At 43.2% G+C, this 23,049-nt stretch overlaps 1 protein-coding gene across 1 annotated transcript in view; it reads right to left on the reverse strand.

Moving 5' to 3' along the window:
* The window catches only part of LOC140463277 (broad substrate specificity ATP-binding cassette transporter ABCG2-like), a 126,011-nt gene that overhangs the window by 84,674 nt on the left and 18,288 nt on the right, over positions 1-23,049 (reverse strand). The window contains exons 3-4 of the mRNA XM_072557034.1: positions 19,910-20,024; positions 7,295-7,447 (exon numbers count right to left, since the gene is read on the reverse strand). Of these exons, the coding sequence (XP_072413135.1) occupies positions 7,295-7,447; positions 19,910-20,024 (268 nt within the window). The remainder of the gene's footprint in view (positions 1-7,294; positions 7,448-19,909; positions 20,025-23,049) is intronic.

Below are 23,049 nucleotides of genomic sequence, written 5' to 3' on the forward strand. Positions count from 1 at the left end.
CTCCACATACCTTGACAATGTCCTATCCCCCTCCCGATCCAGGAACTCCCCACATACATTCGGGCCACCTCATGCACCTCCATCCACCATGACGAGGGCCTCCAAGCCCTCAATTTCTTCCTCTCCAGAGGACTCCCCACCAGTACTCTTTCACTGACACTCTCATTCGTTTGGCTGAACTGGTCCTCACCCTCAATAATATCTCCTTTGAATTTTCCCACTTCCTCCAGAAGAAAGGGGTAGGCATAGGCACCTGCATGGTCCTCAGCTATGCCTGTCTCTTTGTTGTTTACCTGGATAAGTCCATCTTCTGCAGTTACACCGGCACCATTCCCCACCTTTTCCTCCACCACATTGATGACTATATCGGCACCAACTTGTGTTCCCATGAGGAGATTGAACAATTCATCAACTTCACCAATACATTCCACCCCGACCTTAAGTTCACCTGGACCACCTCCGCTTTCCAGACCACTCCATCTCCAACAACAGTGACTAACTCAATACAAGCATCTACAAAACCCACCAACTCCCACAGCTACCTGGACTATACCTCCTCCCACCCAGCCTCCTGTAAAAACATTATCCCTGATTCCAAATTCCTCCGCCTCTGCCGCATCTGCTCCCAGGAGGACCAGTTCCACCACAAAACACATCATTGACATCGTTCTATAAAGACCACAATTTCCCCTCACAAGTGGTTGATGATGCCCTCCAGTGCAAATCACCTGTTCCCCACACCTCTGCCTTTGAACCCCTCCCCTCCAACTGTAACAAGGACAGAACCACGCCGGTCCTCACCTTCTACCCCGCCAACCTCCATATACATTGCATCATCCTCTGCCATTTCCACAAACTGCAAGTGGACCCCACCACCAGAGATATATTTCCCTCCCAACCCCATCCGCTTTCCATAAAGACCATTCCCTCCACAACTCCCTTGGGGTCCATGCCCCCCACCAACCTACCTTCCCTTCCCAGCACCTTCCCCTGCCACTGCAGGAATTGCAAAACCTGTGCCCACACCTCCCCCTCACCTCTATCAAGGCCCCAAAGGAGCCTTCTACATCCATCAGAGTTTTACCTGCACTTGCACACATGCCATTTACTGTATGTGTTGCTCCCAATGTGGTCTCCTCTACACTGGAGAGACAAGACGCCTACTCACAGAACGCTTCAGAGAACATCTCCAGGACATTGCACCAACCAAACCCACCACCCCGTGGCCGAACACTTCAACTCCCCCTCCCACTCTGCCATCACCACTCCCTAACCACCTGATGCTTGGAGGAAGAACGCCTCATCTTCTGCCTCAGGACCCTCCAGCCCCACGGCATCAATGTGGATTTCACCAGTTTCCCCATTTCCCCTCCCCCCACCTTTTCCCAGTTCCAACCTTCTAACTCGGCAGCGCCCTCTTGCCCAATTCTACCTGTCCATCTTCCTTCCCACTTATCCGCTCCACCCTCCTTTCCAACCTATCACCATTATCCCCACCTCCATCTACCTATCGCACCCTCAGCTACCTTCCCCCAGCCCCACCCTTCTCCCATTTATCTCACCAGCCACTGGCTTACAGCCTCATTCCTGAAGAAGGGCCTTTGCCCGAAACATCGACTCTCCTACTCCTCGGATGCTGCTTGACCTGCTATTCTTTTCCAGCATCACCCTCTTGACCCTAATCTTTCTCTAGTCATTCTTTTATTTCTGATAATATCTATGCAAAGCTCTAGAGCTTTTCCTTGATCCTATCTGCCAATGACTTCTCATGTCCCCTCCTGGCTCTTCTTAGTTCTCTCTTTAGGTTTTTCCTGGTTAACTTGTAATTCTCAAGCATCCTAACTGAACCTTCATGACTCTTCCTAACATAAGCATTCTTCTTCCTCTTCACAAGAGATGGACCAAAGGGTCTGTTTCCGTGCAGTACTTCTCTATGACTCTAAGTGCACCCAACTCCAGCTCCTCACAGACTGCATTAGGGAACTAGAGCTGGAGGAACTTTGGATCATTCAGGACGCTGAGGGGGTGATAGAGAGGAGTTATAGGGAGGTAGGCACACCTAAGTAACAGGATAAAGGTAACTGGGTGAACGTCAGGAGAGGGAAAGTCAAATAGGCAGACAGCGCAGGAATCCCCTGTGGCCGTTCCTCTTAATAATAAGTACAGGGGGTGGAGAAACCTACTAGGGGAAAGGTACAGCAGTCATGTGTCTGGTAATGAGCCTGGCTCTGTGGTTCAGAAGAGAAGGGGGAGAATTAGTGAGTGATAGTGATAGGAGATTCAAGGGTTAGAGGAACAGACAGGAGATTCTGTGGTCACGACGAGACTCCCGGATGACATGTTGTCTCCGGATTCCCAGGGTCAGGGATGCCTTGGATCAAGTTTACAAAATTCTTAAGGGAGAGGGTAAGCAGCCAGAAGTCATGGTACACATCGGTACCAATGACATAGCTAGGAAAAGGGACGAGGACCTGAAAAGTAAATATAAGGAGTTAGGTGGGAAGCTAAAAGGCAGTAAGGACAGAGTAGTAATCTCAGGATTGCTACCGGTGCCATGGGCTAGTGAGGGTAGGATAACAGAGCGAGAGCAGCTGAACATGTGGCTGTAGAGCTGGTGAAGGAGGGAGGGCTTCAGTTTTGTGCATCACTGGGATACCTTCTGGGGAAGGTGGGACCTGTACAAGGTGGAGGGGTTGCACTTGAACTGGAGGGGCACCAATATACTGGGTGGGAGGTTTGCTAGAAGTCTTCGGGAGGGTTTAAACTATTTTGGCAGGGGGTGGAAACCAAAGCTATGGATCAGAAGATGGGGTACCTGGTGAGCAGGCAGATACAGTGTGCAAAGAATCCATGAGGAAGGATAGGCAGTTGAGAGAGCAAAGTTGCAGTCAGTGTGATGGGCTGAAGCGTGTTTATTTTAACATAAAAAGTGTCAGGAATAAGAGTGATGAACTTAGAGCATGGATAAGTACTTGGAGCCACAATGTTGTAGCCATTATAGACACCCGGATATCACAGGGGTAGGAATGGTTGTTGCATGTTCTGGGGTTTAAATGCTTCAAAAGGAATAGGGAGGGAGGTAAAAGAGATGGGGGAGTGGCATTGCTAATGAGAGATAGTATTGCAGCTGCAGAAAGGGAGGTCGTCGAGGATGGTTTGTCTACAGAGTCAGTATGGGTGGAAGTCAGAACCAGAACGGGAGCAGTCACTTCATTCGGAGTTTTCTACAGATCACCCCAATAGCAACAGAAAAATGGAGGAGCAGATTGGGAGGCAGATTTTCAAAAGGTGCAGAAGTAACAGCGTTGTTGCCATGGGTGACTTCAACTTCCCTAATATTGATTGGAACCTCCTCAGTGCAATTATTTAGATGGAGCAGATTTTGTCAGGTGTGTCCAGGAAGGATTCCTGACTTAATATGTAGATAGGCTGACTAGAGGGGAGGCCATTTTGGATTTGGTGATTAGCAATGAATCAGGTCAGGTGTCAGATCTCCTAGTGGTAGTGATCACAATTCCCTGAACTTTAGTGTAGTAATGGAACAGATGATACTGGAAAGTATTTAATTGGGGAAAGGGGGATTACAATGCTGTTAGGCAGAAACTGTGGAGCATAAATTGGGAACAGATGTTCTCAGGAACATACACGACAAAAATGTGGAGGTTGTTCGGGGAGCATTTGCTGCGAGTGCTGGATAGGTTTGTCCCACTGAGGCAAGGAAGGGATGGTAGAGTGAAGGAATCTTGGATGACAGGAGATATGGAGCATCTAATCAAGAGGAAGAAGGAAACTTACTTAAGGTTGAGGAAGCAAGCATCAGACAGGGCTCTAGAGGGTTACAAGGTAGCCAGGAAGGAACTGAATAGTGGACTTAGGAGAGCTAGAAGGGGGCATGAAAAAGCATTAACAAATAGGATTAAGGAAAACCTGAAGGCATTCTATACTTACATGAGGAAGAAGAGAACGGCCAGAGTGAGGGTACAGCCAATCAAGGATACTGGAGGGAACTTGTGCCTGGAGTCAGAAGAGGTAGGCCAGGTCCTTAATGAATACTTTGCTTCAGTATTCACTAGTGAGACAGACCTTATCATTTGTGAGGACAGCGTGAAACAGGCTGATATGCTCGACCAGGTTGATGTTAAGAAGGAGAATGTGCGGGAAACTTTGAAGAATGTGAGGATAGATATGACCCCTGGGCCAGACAAGATATACCCAAGGTTACATGGAGATTGAAAAGGGAATATGGGAACAAGAGAAGAGATTGCTGCACCTTTGGCGATGATCTTTGCATCCTCGCTGTCCACTGGAGCAGTACTAGATGATTGGAGGGTGATAAATGTTATTCCCTTGTTCAAGAAAGACAGTAGGGATAAGTCTAGGAAATACAGAGCAGTAAGTCTTACTTCAGTGATGGGCACATTATTGGAGAGGATTCTGAGAGACAGGATTTATGATTATTTGGAAAGTTTAGTTTGATTAGAGATAGTCAACATGGCTTTGTGAGGGCCACGTCATGCCTCACAAACCTTATTCTTTGAGAATGTGACAAAACATATTAATGAAGGTAGAGAGCACTGGATGTGGTGGAGATGAATTTTAACAAAGTGTTTTGATAAAGTTCTCCATGGTCAGCTCATTCAAAGATAAGGAGGCACAGGGTACAGAGAAATTTTCATAGAATCCCTACAGTGTGGCACAACAAGTCCACACCGATCCTCCAAAGATTATCGTACCCATACCCATTCACCTACCCTATTTCTCAATATTTACCCCTGACTAATACACCTAGCCTACACATTCCTAAACACTACGGACAATTTAGCATGGCCAATTCACCTAACCTGCACGTCTTTGGATTGCTGGAGGAAACCAGAACTTCTGGAGGTGACCCACGCTGACAATGTCCAAACTCCACTTAGACAGTCACCCGACACTGGAATCGAACCCAAGTCTCTGGCGCTGTGAGGCAGCAATGCTAACCATTGCGCCACTGTGCTGCTTACCCGTTTGGCAATCTGGATACAGAATGGCTGGCCCATAGAAGGTAGAAGGTGGTAGTTGACGGAAAGTATTCAGCCTGGAGCTCGGTGATTAATGGTGTTTCACAGGGATCTGTTATGGGGCCTCTGCTCTTGTGATTTTTATAAATGACTTGGATGAAGAAGTGGAAGGGTGAATTAGTAAGTTTGCCAATGACACTAAGGTTGGTGGAGTTGTGGATAGTTGTAGGTTGCAATTGGACATTGACAGGATGCAGAATTGGGCAGATGAAGTTCAACCTAGAAAAGTGTGAAGTGATTTGAATGTAGATTACAGGGTTAAAGGAAGGATTCTTGGCAGTGTGGAGGAACGAAGGGATCTTGGGGTCCATGTCCACAGATCACTCAATGTTGCCAATGAAAATGATAGGATTGCTAGGAAGGCATATGGTGTGTTGGCTTTCATTAGCACGGGGTTGAGTTTAAGAGTTGCGAGGTTATGCTACAGCTCTGTAAAGCACTAGTTAGACTATACTCGGAATATTGTATTCAGTTCTGGTCACCTCATTATAGGAAAGATGTGGAAGCTTTAGGGAGGGTGCAGAGGAGATTTACCAGGATGTCATTGTTAGGTTCTTCACACAGAGAGTGCTGGGTGTGTGGAATGCACTGCCAGCAGTTGTAGTAGAGTCAGATACATTAGGGACATTTAAGCGATTCTTGGATAGGCACATAAAATGAATGGTATGTAGGTTAGTTTGATCTTAGAGTAGGATAAAAGGTCAGCACAAAATCGAGGGCCAAAGGGCCTGTACTGTGCTGTACTATTCTATCAGCTACCTGATTGTTTTACAAATTAAGAAGCAAGCTAGGTGCTAGATTTTGACAGGTGGAGACTTAATGGGGCTTTTCTCTGTGCTAAGCGAACGTGAGGACTGCAGATGCTGGAGATTAGAGTCAAGAGTGTGGTTCTGGAAAAGCACAGCAGGTCAGCAGCATCGAGGAGCAAGAAAAAAAACATTTCAGGCAAAAGCCCTTCATCGGGAAGGGCTTTTTCTGTGCTGTGAACCTCTAAACTCCAAGAAACTGTTGGCCATACTGAGAAAAGAATGCTTGAAACTTTATTGTGCAAAGAAAAGAAAATAGGAATACTGTCATTCTTTTTGTTTTTGAAGTATTTTGCTTGTATATCAATCTATTTATAAAAGATAAAAGAAAATCTGTTACCACCTTTGCCTGAGATCTAACGGACCAAGGGAACAGGTAATATTAATTAAGATTTAATTGTATATGAGTTGGTGATATAAATATGAGTAACTAGTAAGCAATCATTTTCAAGTTTTATTGAGTATGGTTAACTGAAGTAAAGCTAAAAGTGTAGGCTTCGACTTTGTTCAAAAGTCAGTTGTCTTCTGATGATGCTTCTTATACACAAAAAAAATTATGGGTCAATACAATTTTACTGCTGCTGATGACTTGAATTGCCTTGTGGATGACTAGTTTTGAATTGCTAGAACTGTTTGAAATTTATCTCATTTAGCACGATGACAGTGCCACACAAGATAATGGAGACTTCTCAAAATGAAGGTAGAACTTTGTCTCTAAGGATTGTGCAGTGGTCACATCTATCAAAATTGTCATAGACAAATGCATCTGCAGCAGCGAGATTGGCAATGACTGTGTCAAGTAGGTTTTTCCCTCAGTGCTTTCTCCAAATGGTGGGAATTGGGGTGGTGTGGGTGGGTGATAATCAGCAGTAGGCTTCACTACCCATGTTTGACCTGATGCCATGAGACTTCATGGGATCCTGAGTCAATGTTGCTGACTCTTAAGACAACTCCCTCCTGAGTGCATGCCACTTTGTCACCACCTCTGGAATGTCTATCCTGCTGGCGCGATAGGACATATTCAAGCAATGTGATTATGTTTCCTGGACATTGTCTGTCAGGTACGATTTTCTAAATAGAAATATGTCAAGTGGGTGCTTGACTAGCTGTGGAGCAGCTCAACCAATTTTAGCACAAACCCACAGATGTTAGTTTGGAGGACTTTGCAGAATCAGCAAGGCTGAGTTTGCTGTAATTCCCAGTACCTGGGAGGTTAGCAGGTTAGAAATACACAAAGAGGTCATTGTTTATAAAAATATAAGTACAGATAAATTTATAACATTGAAAATTTAAGAGAATAAAACCTTGCCAAGTGAAATTTCAACAGTTGACTCAATCATAGTCATTTTTTCTCTCAGTTATTTTCTGTGATCTCCTCAATTCTTCTCAAAGTACAAAATGTTCATTGATCAACTGCCTCTGACATACCTTGCTGTCAGACACTTTGGTTAGTCCAAGTTGAGAGATGATTTGCTCCACCTTTTCTTCTTTCTCCTTGAACCTAATTGAACTGGGCAATCGCAAAGCTGCAGAAAACAGCAAATTTTCTCTCACAGTCAATGTTCCCATGAGAATATCATCCTGTAAAGCAACAGTTTAATATTTAACTAAGTCAACACCTGTTATTCATCTCTATAAATTGTTGATACTACTCGTGGATTAACTGTGAGTTACTAAAGTGTTTGGGACAATTGACTTGTGTTGCCTTTGTGTTGACTTTGATTTTTTTTTTGTGTCTGGATTAAAATGCGGATTATATTTGCAAAACAGTTCCATCAACAACAAGTATTATTCTTAAACTGCTGTGAACATAAGCTTAAGTATGGTAAAGGCAATTACAGGGAAGAGAAAAGAGTTCTTGGCCAGTCCTTGCAAATCCTGTGGAAATAAATTGGGATGACAGTTGCACATTTTCGGCACCAAACTTCGGTCCCAAAATAAACTGTCTCTCTTGCTTAGAGGAGTCTTGTGTCCGGCATTGACGTTCCTGATGCCATTTCACCTCCACCACAGATCCAGAAAGATCAGATTTAAACTGGTGCAGAGTCTCCTCCCCATTAGCAACTCTGCTGGACCTATCCCTGTAGTTGCATGAGAGATGGTCCAATAATCAAATAGAAACCAAGACATTTGGTATTGAGTGAAGCTGTAGGCTGTTTCTTTAAGCCTGCCGTTAATGTTTGGACTGCTGTTTCCACATGACTATTGGACAACGGATGGAGCTGTCCTTATATGTTAAATGCCATTCGACTTTAGGAAATAGTTGAATTCCATTCTGGTAAATGTTGGCCCATTGTCTGTGGTCAACACTTCTGGGAGCCCACCCGAGTGCTGCTGGTGTAACTTTTGTCCTTTGTATTCTGGGCACTGCCCCACCAACACGGCTATCCAATCCTGGGCATCAGTCATAACATTTTGCCAACATCTTCATTTGGACAACCTTAGATGACCCCTGCTAGAGATTTGCCAGTATTTTGCAGTAAGCTTTGACAATTTGACAATCACTCTTGCTTCCCATAATGGAATGTTATTCTCTACGGTGATCTGGTCTCACCAGGTCTAAAAAAGGCTTCAATTCTGGTTGTGATGGCCCTTTTGCTTCCCCCATCTCTACCACCTGTTTTAGTTTTGCCAGGACAAGATCTTTTTGTGTTCAGAGTCTCTGATATTATCGGCAATGACAGGAAGCGTATTCAGAAAGTTTAAAACCAGAACAAACTCTTCCAGTGCTCATTCCTGATGAAGGGCTTATGCCCGAAACGTCGATTCTCCTGCTCCTCAGATGCTGCCTGACCTGCTGCGCTTTTCCAATAATACACTCTCAACTCTGATCCTCAGCATCAGCAGTCCTCACTTTCTCCTAGTTGATTTTAACCTTACTGCGAAGCCTCTTGCAAGGATGCCTACCTTGAAGAAATTCTCCTCCTCTCTCTACAAAGATCTCAGTGAGTCCCTCTCTCACTGTACCCCCCAAGTCCTTCCCTCTGCCCTGAAGCTCTTCAAGCGGACTCGCTACTACAGCCGCATCTCCTTCCTCAGTGCTTGCCTACGGAACCATCTGATCCCACATGAACTCCAGACCACATTCAGACCAACCCAGTTTGGACTTGAACAGGATACTCAGTACACACTACAAATCAGAAACCTTCAACAACGACTCTCTTTCCGGATCCTTCGCTCCACGCTATCAGCCATGTGCCACCATCTACTCTACCTGCAGTCAGTCCTACCCCAGCTCAGAGCCACACTTTCCCAGACCCAACAGACCTCTGCATTTCTACATTCTCAGAAGGGTTCATGCGCTCAGCAAACAGTTTTTCTCCGCTACATGGACATAAAAGAACACAAGTTAAACTAACATTCATGTACTTCTCCTGCCTCTAACACACTCCATCCACCTGGACATCCTGTGCTGGCCTGTTACCCACCCTTGTCCTCTTCATTTCAAACTGTTGCCATGACATCGACCGCCTCATTCCTGATGAAGGGCTTATGCCCAAAACATCGAATGTCCTGGTCCTCGGGTGCTGCTTGACCTGCTGTGCTTTTCCAGCAACACAGTCTCGATTCTTCCAGTGGCAGAACAACAGGTGGTGTATCTGCCAGCAGGATGTGGCTCAAGGAATCCACATTTGCTACTTGGCCTTCCGGACAGTGTTCCAATTTGGAATTGTACACATTCAGAATGAAAGCCCACCGCCGAATCCACTCTGAAGCTGTGGGTGGCTCGGCCTTATCCTCTTTGAGTAGCCCTAGCAGGGGTTTGTGGTCTTAACTATTACAAATTTACATCCATTAAGGTATGGGTGGACAGTTCTCACATCAAAGATGACCCCCTAACCTTCCTTCTCTATCTGGTCTTTTTTTTTCTCTCGTCACCACTGAAATGACTCCATAGAGAACGGTATCCTGTCACCACATGCACCCTTTATTGACACTGGCCCAGCTTCCTCAGAGCCACCTCACAGAGGGAATAGAACCTCTGACACTCCTGCTTATATCTATCAACCAGGGCTCCCTGATTGAACCAAGGTTACAGTCATAATCAAGAACTTGTATTCTTTGAGGTCCACGTGGCTCACCTTGTTATAATCACTACATATATTATTCAGCTAGCCTGTAAGAAATATCACAATGTACATCTCAAGTATTCTTAAGACAATCAGTTTGCTAACATCCTATCAGTGAATCGCAGCCAACTGTCTATCTACACAAGCGAATAACTCAAAAGTTAGACATTGTATGTGGATTATGCACAATGCACAATATATTGGCATCCTTAGCACTTTATAAAGTTTAAAACATAGATTGAGGTCCCAGTACATTGTTAGGCTAGAAATCCTGAGGTCCGATCTAATGCTCATGGATTCAATTTCTATAACATAGGATTGTGATATTGTCACTGCATTCATAGTCGTACAACACAGAGACAGGCCCTTCAGCCCAAACTGGTGCATGCTCACCAAAATGTCCATCCACACTAACTTCATTACTCTCCACTTGGCCCATATCCTTCTAATCCTTTCCTATCCATGTATTTGTCCAAATACCTTTTAAATGTACCCGCCTCAACCACTTCCACTGGCAGCTCATTCCACATGCATACCACCCTCTGTGTAAAAAAGTTGCCCCTCAGGTTCCTATTTATTCTTTCCCCTCTAACCTTAACTGATGTCTGTAAAACTTTGGTTACTGCACTTGGAATACTGCATCCAGTTCTGGTCACCCTATTATAAGAAAGATGTGGATGTTTTGGAGAGGGTTCAGAGGAGGTTTACCAGGATGCTGCCTGGACTGGAGGGCTTATCTTATGAGGAGAGGTTGACTGAGCTTGGACCTTTTTCACTGGAGAAAAGGAGGAGAAGAGGGGATCTAATTGAGGTACACAAGATAATGAGAGGCATAGATAGAGTCGATAGCCAGAGACTATTTCCCAGGGCAGAAATGACTAACATGAGGGGTCATAGTTTTAAGCTGGTTGGAGGAAAGTATAGAGGGGATGTCAGAGGCGGGTTCTTTACACAGAGAGTTGTGAGAGCATGGAATGCGTTGCCAGCAGCAGTTGTGGAGGCAGGGTCATTGGGGACATTTAAGAGACTTCTGGACATGCATATGGTCACAGAAATTTAAGGGTGCATACATGAGGATCAGTGGTCGGCACAACATCGTGGGCTGAAGGGCCTGTTCTGTGCTGTACTGTTCTATGTTCTATGATGTCCTCTTGTCCTCAATTCTGAAACCCTGGGAAAAAGATTGAGTACATTCACCCTATTCATTGCTCTCATGATCTTATACACTTCCATAAGATCCCCTCTCAGTCTCCTACATTCTAAGGAAAAAGTCTTAGCTTGTCCAATCTCACTGATAATTCAGACCCTTGATTCCTGGCAACATGCTTGTAAATTTCTTCACACTCTTTCCAGTTTAATAACATCCTTCCTATAGCAAGGTGACCAAAACTGAACACGATACTCCAAATGTGGTCTCATCAACATACAACTGCAACATAACTTCCCAACTTCTACACTCAATGCCCTGCCTGATGAAGGCCAGTGTGCCAAAAACCTTCTTCACTGCCCTGTATTAGGTCATTCAGCCAATGGCGTCTGCTCACCATTTATTCATGGCTAGTAAGTTTCTCAACCCCATCCTCCCACTTTCTCCCCATGACCCTTGATTCTCTTGATAATCAAGAATCTCTATGTCTCAGTCTTAAGTATATTTAATTACCTGGCATCCACAGTTTTCTGTGCAATTAATTCCATGGATTTTTCTGACCTCACACTTTCCCATGTTGTACTCCATCTGCCATTTCTTTGCCCACTCTCCTAAACTGTCCAAATCTTTCTCCAGCCTCCCTGTCTCCTCAATGCTATCTGTCCCTCTACCTATCTTTGTATCATCTGCAAACATAGCCAGAATGCCCTCAGTTCCTTCACCTGGATTGTAAATGTATAAAGTGAAAGGTTGTGGACCCACACTGAACCTTGCAGAACACCACTTGTTTGCTACCACCAGCTGCCATCCTGAGAAAGACCCTTTTATCCCCACTCTCTGCTTCCTGCCAGACAGCCAGGCTTCTATCCATGCCAGCACGTTGCCTCTAACGCCATTGGCCCTTATCTTACTCAGTAGTTTCCTGTGCGGCACCTTGTCAATGGCCTTGTTGAAGTCCAGGTAGATAACATCCATTGGCTGTCCTTATTAATGCTTATTACTTCCTCAAAGAATTCTAGCAAATTTGTCAGGCCTTGATGAAACCATGCTGACTTTTCCCTATTTTACCATGCAATTGCAAGTATTCAGAAATTTCATTCTTCACAATGGATTCCAGGATCTTTTGACAACCGGGGTTAGGCTAATCAGTCTGTGGGAATTGGTTTAGCTCAGTTGGCTGGATCATTGGTCTACAGAGCACTGTCATACCAACAGTGTGGGTTCAATTTCCATCATCAGCTTGAGGTTACCATGAAGGACTCTCTTTCTCAACCTCTTCCCCTGTCTGAGGTCTGGTGGCCCTCAGGTTAAATCACAACCAGTCACTTCTAGTAAGAGGGCAGCCGCTTTGGTCGGGCAAGACTATGGTGACAAACAACAACTGGTCTGAAATTTTCCATCCTTTGCCTTACTATCCTTTTAAACAGGAGTGTCACACATTAGCAATTTTCCAGTCCTCTGGGACCCTTCCTGATTCTATCAATTCCTGAAAGATCACCACTAACACCTCCACTATCTCTTCAGCTATCTTCCTTAGAACTCTGGGATGTATTGTATTTGGTACAGGTGATTTATCCACCTTCAGACTGTTCAGTATTTCTAGCACCTTCTGCTTGGTGATGGCTACCATACTCCTCTGTGCCCCCTTACTCTCTTGAATTTTTGGGATATTACTCACGTCCTCCACTGTGAAGGCTGACATGAAGTAATTATTCAGTTCCTCAGCCATTTCCTTGTTCCCCACTACTATCTCTGCAGTATCATTTTCCAGCAGCTGAATGTCCACTTTTGCTTCTCTTTTGCCCTTTACATATCTAAAGAAACTCTTACAGCCTTCCTTTTTATTACTGGCTAGCTTAACCTCATATTTAATCTTCTTCTTCCTTATGTCCTTTTTTCGTGCCCTCTGTTGATCCTTGTAAGCTTCCCAATCGTCTGGTTTCTCACTGCCCTTCGCCATCTTACATGTTTTCTCTTTTGCTTTTACGGTATCCCTGACTTTGCTTATCAGCCATGGTTGCCTCATCCTCCCTACTTCTTTGCCCTCAGGATGAATCTCTGCTGTGTCTCCTGAACTAATCCCAGAAATTCCTGTCATTGTTGTTCCACTGTCTTTCCTGATAGGCTATTCTTCCAGTCAATTCTCTGTCATGCCTCTGTAATTGCCTTTATTCAGCTGTAATACTATTACTTCTGATTCTATCTTCTCCCCCTCAAATTGCAGAGTAAATTTAATCATATTATGATCACTGCCTCCTAAGGGTTTCTTTACCTTAAGCTCCCTTATCAAGCCTTCCTCATCACACAACACTAAATCCAGTACTGCCTGTTTCCTAGTGCGTTTAGATCAAAATGGTGCTAGAAAAGCACAGTAGGTCAGGCAGCATCCGATGAGCAGGAAAATCAACATTTCGGGCAAAAGTCCTTCATTCCTGATGAAGAGCTTTTGCCCAAAATGTCGATTTTCCTGCTCCTTAGATGCTGCCTGACCTGCTGTGCTTTTCCAGCACCACTCTAAACTCTGGTTTCCAGCATTTGCAGTCCTTATTTTTGCCCTGTTTCCTAACACGCTCTACCACAAGCTGCTCCAAAAAAACATTTCGTAGACATTCCACCAATTCCCTTTCTCGCAATCCGCTACCAACCTGATTTTTTCACTCCACCTGCATATTGAAATCCCCCATGATCACTGTAAATTTGCTTTTCCTTCACATCGTTTCTGTCTCTTGGTGTATCTTGCGTCCCAGCTCCTGACTATTGTTTGTACAGAACTCCAATTATGAATTTTTTACTTTATGAATTGAGTTCCTCAATTTTATCCACACAGATTCTACACCATCTGACCCTACTTTATTTCTTATTATTAATTTAATTTCATTTCTTACGAATAAGGTAACCCCACACCCTCTACTCACCTGCCTATCTTTTCAATAGGATGTATATCTTGAATATTCAGCTCCCAATCCTGATCCCCTTGCAGCCATGTCTCCGTGATGCCCACCACATCATACCTGCCTATTTCAATCACGCCACAACCTCATTTACCTTATTCCTTATACTGCATGCATTCAGATATAACACCTTCAATCCTGCATTAGCCATCCCTCTTCTCATTGTCATTCATTTGTCAAATATGCTTGAAGTTTGACTGCTAACCTTTTCCAAACACTCTGTCCTTATTTGTGCCTGTGCTGGAGATTTTAATAACTTCTCCTGAGTTCTGCACTGTTAATTCGGGTTTTCTAATTTCCCCTATAACTGAACCCTTCCCCCTATTTAGTTTAAAGCCCTGTCTATTGCCCCAGTTATGCAGTTTGCTAGGACTCTGGTTCCAGCACAATTCAGATGAAGACCGTTCCATCGGAACAGATCCCTTCTTCCCGAGTACTGGTGCTAATGTCCCATGAACTCAAACCCATTCCTCCCACATCAATCTTTGAGCCATGCATTTACCTGTTTAACCTTATTGATCCTGTGCCAATTATCTTGTGGTTGAAGTAGTAATCCAGAATTATTACCTTTTTGGTTCTGCTTTTTAGTTTAATTCCTCACTGTTCATACTCCCTGCGCAGAACCTCTACCCTAGTTTTATCTATGTTGTTAGTACCTATGTGGACCACAACCACTGGATACTTACCCTCTCGCTCCAAGTTCCTCTGCAGCCCAGATGAGATATGCCAGACCCAGGCAGGTGACACAATCTTTGGGATTCTCAATCCTGGTCACAGAAAACAGTGTCAATGCCTCTAACTATACTATCCCCAACTATAACAACATTTCTCTTCTCTCCCCCCTACTTGAATGGCTCCCTGCACCATTGTGCTGTCGTCAGTCGGCTCATCCTCTCGCAGTCCCCATTCCCATCCACACAGGAAGCAAAACTCATGAGCCAGTTGGACAGGGACAGGGGCTGAGGCTCCTGCAACTCCATCTCCTGGATTCCTCTACCAATTATTGACCCCACTTTTATAGAACCATGCACCTGAACTCCAAAGTCCCTCTGTTCCACTACATTCCTTCAGGAGCCATGAAACTCCTCCCTTGATTTGATTTTCCAAAATGCAAGACCTCACAGTTGTCTATATTAAACTCCATTTGCCATTTCTCGGCCCATTTCCCAAGGTCCTGCTGCAATTTCTGATAACCTTCCTTACTGTCCACAATACTGCCTATTTTAGTATCATCTGCAAACTGCTAATCATGCCTCATACATTCTCATCCAAATCATTGATACAGATAACAAACAGCAAAGGGACCAGCACCGATCCCTGAGGCACTCCACTAGTCACAGGGCTCCAGTCCAACAAGCATCCTTCCACTATTACCCTCTGCTTCCTACCATCGAGACAATTTTAAGTCCAATTTGCCAGCTTTCTCTGAATTCCATATGATCTAATCTTCCGGAGCAACCTACCATGTGGAACTTTATCAAAGGCCTTACTGAAATAACTAGATTAAGTCGATCACCCTGCCCTCGTCAAGCTTCCTGGTCACTTCATCCAAGAACTCTAACAAATTTGTGAGGCACAATCTCCCATGCACAAAGTCATGCTGACTACTTCTCATCAAACCCTGCCTTTCTAAATGCATGTATATCTTATCTCAGAATCTTTTCAAGTAGCTTACCCACCATAGATGTTAGGCTCACTGGTCTATAGTTCCCAGGGTTTCCTTTGCAGCCCTTCTTGAAAAAGGGCACAACATTCTCTACCCTCCAATCTTCCAGGACCTCACCCATGGTCAACGATGATGCAAAAATATCAGCCAGCGTCCCTGCAATTTCTCCTTCAACCACGCTCAGTGTTCTTGGATATATATGTCAAGGCCACAAGACTTACCAACCTTCATATGTTCTAATTTGCAACAAAAATCTGGAAGTAAAACTTTAATGGTGGTCTTGAAACCATTGTTGACAGTTGTAAAAATCCATCTGGTCACTAATGTTTTTTAAGGAAGGAAACTGCTGTCCTTACATCATCTGACCTAAATGCATCCCGGCCCATAACAATGTGGTTGACTTTTAACTTCCCTATGAAATGGCCGTACAAGCCATTCCATCATACTAGCCTCAGGAAAGGAATGAAGCTGGAGAGCCCATTTGGGATTGACTGAGGCACAAGAAACACAACTGCAAAGACAATGACAACCCTGCAAAGCCCTCCTTACAAATATGTGGAACGACCGCCAAAATCAGGAGTTATGCTTCACAGACTCATCAAGCAACAGTCCATACTCAGGGATTCACCTTGGCCTCCTCCAAAAGTTACCAATGTTACAAGTTGCCAGCTTTTAGCCAATTCAAATCTCACTGTGCGATATCAAGAAATGGCTGGAAGCATTAGATACTGCAAAGACTTTGGGACCTGACAACATTCTGGAAATAGGAATAAAAACATGCTCTAGAACTTACCACAACCATAGCCAAGCTGTTCCAGTACAGCTACAACACTGGCATTGTCCCAACAATTTGGAAAATTGCCCTCATGCTCTCTACACAAACAGCAGGACAAATACAACCCAGCTAATCATCACTCCATTAGTCAACTCTTGATCACAGATAATAAGACGGAAAGTGGCATCAGTACGGATATCAAGCAGTAACGATTAAGCAATAATCTGCTCCTGACGCGCAGGGGTGATCACTCCTGGCCTCATTACAGCTTTACTTCCAACATGGAATAAAAGAGCTGATTTCAGAGTTGAGGTGAAAGTGGCTGCCCTTGACATCAAGGCCAATTTGACCGAGTGTGACATGAAAGAGCCCTTGCAAATCTAGAGTCAATGCGAATTGGATGAAATCTCTCCACCAGTTGGAGACAAACCTGACAAAACTCTTCAGATACTGAAACAGTTTATGGTAAATTCATAAAATTCATAGAATCACCAGTGTGGAAACAGGCTACTCAGCCCAACAAGTCCACACTGACTCTCCAACGAGCATCCCACCTACACCTATCTCCCTACCCTAGCCCTGTATTTCCCATGGCTAATGGAACTAACTTGCACATTGCTGAACACTCTAGGCAATTTAGCATGACAAATCCATCTAACTTGCACACCTTTGAAGCAAGATATGGACATTATCCAGGTTGGTGCTGACAAAGTGATTAGTAACATTCATGCCTCACAAGTATAAGGCAATGACTATAGAGGTTACCTTTGTCATATAGTCATACAGCACAGAAACAGACTCTTTGGTGCAACATAATCCCAAACTAAAGTTGTTGCACCTGCCTGCTCCTGGCCTATATCCCTCCAAATCTTTCCTATCATGTATTTATCCAAATGTCTTTTAAAAGTTGTAATTGTACCCAAATCTATCACTTCTTCAGGAAGTTCAGTCTACACGTGAACCACCCACTGTAAAAAACTTTTACATCTCTCCTCACACCTTAAAATTGTGCCCCCTAACCTTGAAATCCCCCATAGGGAAAAGAGAACTACCATTAATTCTATCTATAATCCTCCTTAATTTATAAACTTCAATGAAGTTGTCCTTCAACCTCCTGTGCTCCAGTGAAAAAAGTTCCAGCCTATCCAGCCTGTCATTATAACTCAACCTGCCATACACAGCAACATTTTGGTAAATCTCTTCTGAACCCTCTCCAGCTTAATAATATCCCTCATATAACTAGTCATCCAGAACTGGACACAGTATTCCAGAAGAGGCCTCACCAATGTCCTGTACAATACTACTTCCCAATTTCTGTACTCAAAGGACTGAGAAATGAAGGCAAGCATGGTAACACCTTTTTAACTACCCTGTCTATATGTGATGCACACTTCAAAGAATTATGTACCTGAACACATAACTCCCTCTATTCTACAACACTACCTAATCTTGAACAAAAGAAAATCTAACTTTTTCCCTTAACTTTCAATGGCATTACTGTCACTGAATGCCCCCCACCCCCAATATAAGCCTTCTGGGTTATTCTTGACTAGAAACTGAATTGGACTAGCCATATAAATACTGTGCCTACAAGACCAGGTCAGAGGCTAGGAATGCTGTAGCAAGTAAGTCATCTCCTGACTTTCCAAAATCTGTCCACAAATTAGGAATGGGATGAAATGCTCCCCTCTTGCATCAATTAGTGCAACTCTAACAACACATCATGTCCACCAGGACACAGCATCCTGCTTATTTGGCATGATATTCACAGACATTTACTCCCCCCGCCAATGATGCTCAGTAGCAACAGTATACACATTCCACCACATGCACTGTAGAAATTCACCAAGGCTCCTTAAACAGTATCTTCCAAACCTATGACGATTAACAGTTGGAAGGATAAGGGCAGCAAATACATGGAAACATCACCAACTGCAAGGTCCCCTCCAAACTGCACACCATCCTGACTTGGAAACGTCATCATTCCTTCAGTGTTGCTGAGTCAAAATCCTGGAACTCCATCCTTAACAGTATTGAGAATCTACCTACACCAACGGTTCTACAACTTGCCACTTTCTCAAGGGCATCCAGGCAAGTGAAGAATAATCCATCAGATTCTTTACTTGTGCCTTCTGGAATGTGAACATATTTTGGAATCAGGAGGAGTTTACTCTCTGCAGGATTCCTAGACTATAACCTGGTAGTCAATCTCTTGTGTGTAAATGTAAAACTCTTTCTATATAGTGAATACAGATGCAAACTACTCTTTTAAGCCCTCACTCACGTCTTCTGACTCCACATGCAGTTTCACCTTGGTCTCAAATGAACATAACACTTTCCCTTGTTATCCTCGTGCCCCTAATATACATATTCTTAAAACCTTTGGATTTTGTTTTGTTTTACATGTCAGTGCTTTTTTTCATGCTCCTTCTACGCTTTCCAGATTTAATTTTAAAGTGACCTCCCCCCTGCACTTTCTATACACCTTGAGGCTTTCTGGCATTTTAAGCTTCCACTACCTACCGAATGCTTCTTTTTTTCCCTTCATCTAATACATTCCTTCATACCCAGTTTTCTCTGAGGGTTGATCACACCCTTCACCTTTACAGGCCCTACAGTCTCACTGTTTACCTTTTGAAGGACTCACGCTACTCTGATGTAAATTTTCCTGCAAGTAGCTGCTTTCAAACCATTTTTGGTTAGATATTATTGCTGACCTTCCACCAGTTCAAAGGTTTTTTCCAGTACACTTTTGTCCTTAACCATAATTATCTTAAATGTTACTAAATTATGGTCAGTATCAACAAGAAACACCCCATTGATAAATTTGGCTCCAGCAATGCACCCACCCCCACCACCCCATTAAATTACCCTAGTTAATATTGGGAAAGTTTAAATCCCCCACTATGATTACAGAATTATTTTCCACCTTCTTTGAAAATTGCCGACATACCTGTTGTTCCATCTTTTCCTGACTGTTAGGAGGTCAATAGAGCAGCGCCAATATTGCCCCCTTTTTAAATTTAATGCACTACCCATATAATCATGGAGGTATTACAGCAGGGAAAGAGGCCCTTCAGCCCACTGTGTCTGTATGGTCATCAAATTACCATCTCTTCTAATTCTATTTTCCAGCACATGGCGTCATCTTCTCTATGCTAAGAAACAATCCTGACTGCTCCAATTTCTCCCTATAATTGAAGTCCCTTAAACATGATATCATCCTGGTAAACCTCTAATTTTGACAATCTGATACTTTCAACATAGCTACTTTGAACTCATGTTCTCAGAGCATTAGCTTGGACCTTTTGATTACTTGTCCGGTGACATGACCCTAGAAAACTTTGTTCAGACATCACAGTGCCAACCATGTCTAGGACAGAGCAGAATGTAATTTTGTGAGGCTGATAGTAAAGAAACATAAATGCACTTACCTGAACAACATAACCAGAGATGCATTTGAAATTGGAAGGTTGCGGAATTCCATCAATCAGGACTTCCCCAGATAGCCCTCTGCAATCCTTTCTTGCAGCCAGAATATCTAACAATCTGATGTAAATGATTTTAAAAATCTGTCATATGCCCATTACTTGCAGGCAACACCAAGAAGACAGATCACTACCAGCATCTCAAAAGTAATCAGAGATTGCAATAAAAGCTGACTGACTCAACAACTCTTACATCCCATAAAACAATAAAAATATCCATAGAAAGTTAAACTGTTAACATTTTTTCCTCACCATGACATTGCTCCAAATTCTAGAGATTCATTTAAATAATTGATGTGAGTATCTGTGATGGTGACAATAACAACATATATTCAGATAGCATTCAAAAATTATAAAATGTTCCTGAGGTGTTTCGCAGAACCAGTAGAAAACAAAGTACGAATCCAAGCCTCTTAAAGAGATATTAAGTCAGATGACCAAAAATTTAGTCAAAAAGATAGTTTTAAGGAATGTCTTAAAGGAGGAAAGCAAGAGTAGAGAGGCAGAGAGTAGTTTTAAGGAATGTCTTAAAGGAGGAAAGCAAGAGTAGAGAGGCAGAGAGGTGTAGTGGGAATTTCAGTGTTTATGCAGCTGTCAGCATGCCAACCAGTGATAAGGCAATTAAAATGCCCAAGAGATTAGATTTACATAAGCAATTATGTGTGAGGTTGAAGATTAAGAGGAGATTGCAAGGATTTGAAAACAAGGATGAGGATTTCCCATTTCAAAATATTGCCTGCCCAAGAGTCAACCTATGTCAGTGTACGCTTGCATAATTAGTGAGTGGAACATTATGTGAATTAAAATATGTGCAGCAGAGTATTTGAAACTTTGAATTTAGGGAAAGCAAAAATGTGAGAGGCCAGCAAGGTGTGCATTGCAACATACAGAATAAAAGTGTGAATGACCTGAGACAGAGGCATGTCAGGTCACTTAATGGAGATGGAAATGGCAGTCTGAATAATAGCATAAATCTGAGGTTGGAACATCATTTTGGGATCAAATATGAGGCCAAGACTGCAAACAGCCTAGTTTAGTGTCAGACTTGCGTGGATGAGGTATGGAATCAATAATTAGGGAATGAAGTTTGAAGTAGGAACTGAAAACTATTCAGTGAATTTCAGTAATGCATCCAGTTGATGGTACACACTACTACCACAGTACATCAATGGTGGACGAAATGAAAGCTTATGGAACTGATCAACCAAGCTATTTTGTCCTGATTTCACAAAAGATGAGTTAGTTGCTTCAGAATTCCAAGCCACTGAACTGCTCTTGTCATCGTAGTATTTAAGTGGATAGTCCAAGTCAGTTTCGAAGTCAATGTAACCCCTGGGGATATTGATAGTGAGGGATTCAGTGATTGGACATCGACAGGCGATGGTTAAATTCTCTCCTTTTGGTGATGGTCAATGCCTGGCATTTGTATGCTGTAAATGTTACTTGCCATTTCTCACCTTTCACCTGGATATTGTGAGGTCTAGCTGCACTTGGACAAGGACAACTTCAATATCTGAAGAGTTGTGAATGATGTTAAACATTATTCAATAATCAGCAAACATCTGACATTAAGATGGAAGGAAGGATGAAACTGTTGAAGATGGTTGAGCCGAGAACACTACCCTGAGAAACTCCTTCCATGGTGCCCTGTGGTTGAGACGACTAACCTAAACCATCTTCACTCGTGGTCGGCATAATTCCAACCAGTGGAGAGGTTGTCCCGAATGCCATTGGCTCTAGTCTTGCTAAGGCTTCTTAATGTCACACTTTGTCAAATGCAGCTTTAATATCAAGATAGACAGGCAGGAGGCTGCATCAGTCATTTAACTTCAACTCTGGAGCTCAGCTCTTTTGTCTATGTTTGAACTAAGGCTGCAATCAGGTTAAGAGTTAAATGGTCCTGGCAAACTTCAACTGAGTATGAGTTAGGTTACAAAACATACCATTCAGCCTGAGAAAAATTGAACTGGAGCAACGAAGTTAGAATTTCAAGAAAGGTAAAGAACAAAAAGGTGCAATGTATTTCAAAGGTGGGGGGGTGGGGAGGGGGGGGGGAGGGGGAAAAGAGAAAGAGAGAAGCAGAGAGGGGATTTATGTTAAAGCAAATTGAAATGCATAGGGACAGAGCTCCTGACATTAGGAAAGGTACCTCTGGTGACGGACTGGATCTAGCTCTGAACCAAGTGTTGAGTTTGAGGTTTTTGCAGTTAAGCATGAACTTCGATGAAAGGGATGCGGAAGCCTATGTCATCGCATTTGAAAAATGTTGCAAAACAATTAAGTGTCCAGTGGAGATGTGGATCCTATTGCTTCAAAATAACTGACCAGGAAAACCCAAGATATACATTCCCTGCTGTCTGATAAGTGTTCAGTATATATTAGGTATCTAGGAATACTATCCTGAGTACTTATGAATTAGTGGCAAGTAGTTAAGGATGGTCCAGAGAGGCTGAGAAGGTGAAGAAAGCATGCAGAGTTTGGAACAGATGCTGAAAGACAAGAAAGGCTCAGAGGTCCTTCAAAGGTATAGAACCTCCAAGGGTTGAAGCTACTCAGAGGAAGCCACTTTTGTTACAAAGAGATTACACTAGGTCAGCATAGTACAAAAGAGTCAGGATAGAACCCAGAAAAATTAAAAAGATTGAAACAAGGCTAGTCAAGGTGAATAAGGTCGAGGGATGATTCATGGCATTTAAAAGAAGCAAAGGGAGAATTCACAGATGCAGAAGAAGGCCATTAGCCTATCACTTCTACTCTTGCTATTTGAGTATTTTAACTTAGTGTCAATCTCCTGTCATTTCCCCATAACCCTGTATATTGCTTCTACTTAAATAATTATCCAATCTGTTTTGAATACCTGAATTGAATCTGCTTCCACCATACTTGCAGCCAATGTATTCCACACCCTAACTATCTGCTGGCATGAAAAGGTTTCATTTCACCTCGCATTTGCTTCTTTTGCAAAACGTTCTAAAATTCTGCCCTCTGGCTATCAATTCATCTACAAGTGGGAGCATTTCTCTCTATCCAAACCCTTTAACACTTTGAAAAATTCTACCAAATGTCCTTTTAGCGTTCTGCTCCCC

Source organism: Chiloscyllium punctatum, chromosome 38, assembly GCF_047496795.1.
Source record: "Chiloscyllium punctatum isolate Juve2018m chromosome 38, sChiPun1.3, whole genome shotgun sequence".
Taxonomy (NCBI): Eukaryota; Metazoa; Chordata; class Chondrichthyes; order Orectolobiformes; family Hemiscylliidae; genus Chiloscyllium; species Chiloscyllium punctatum.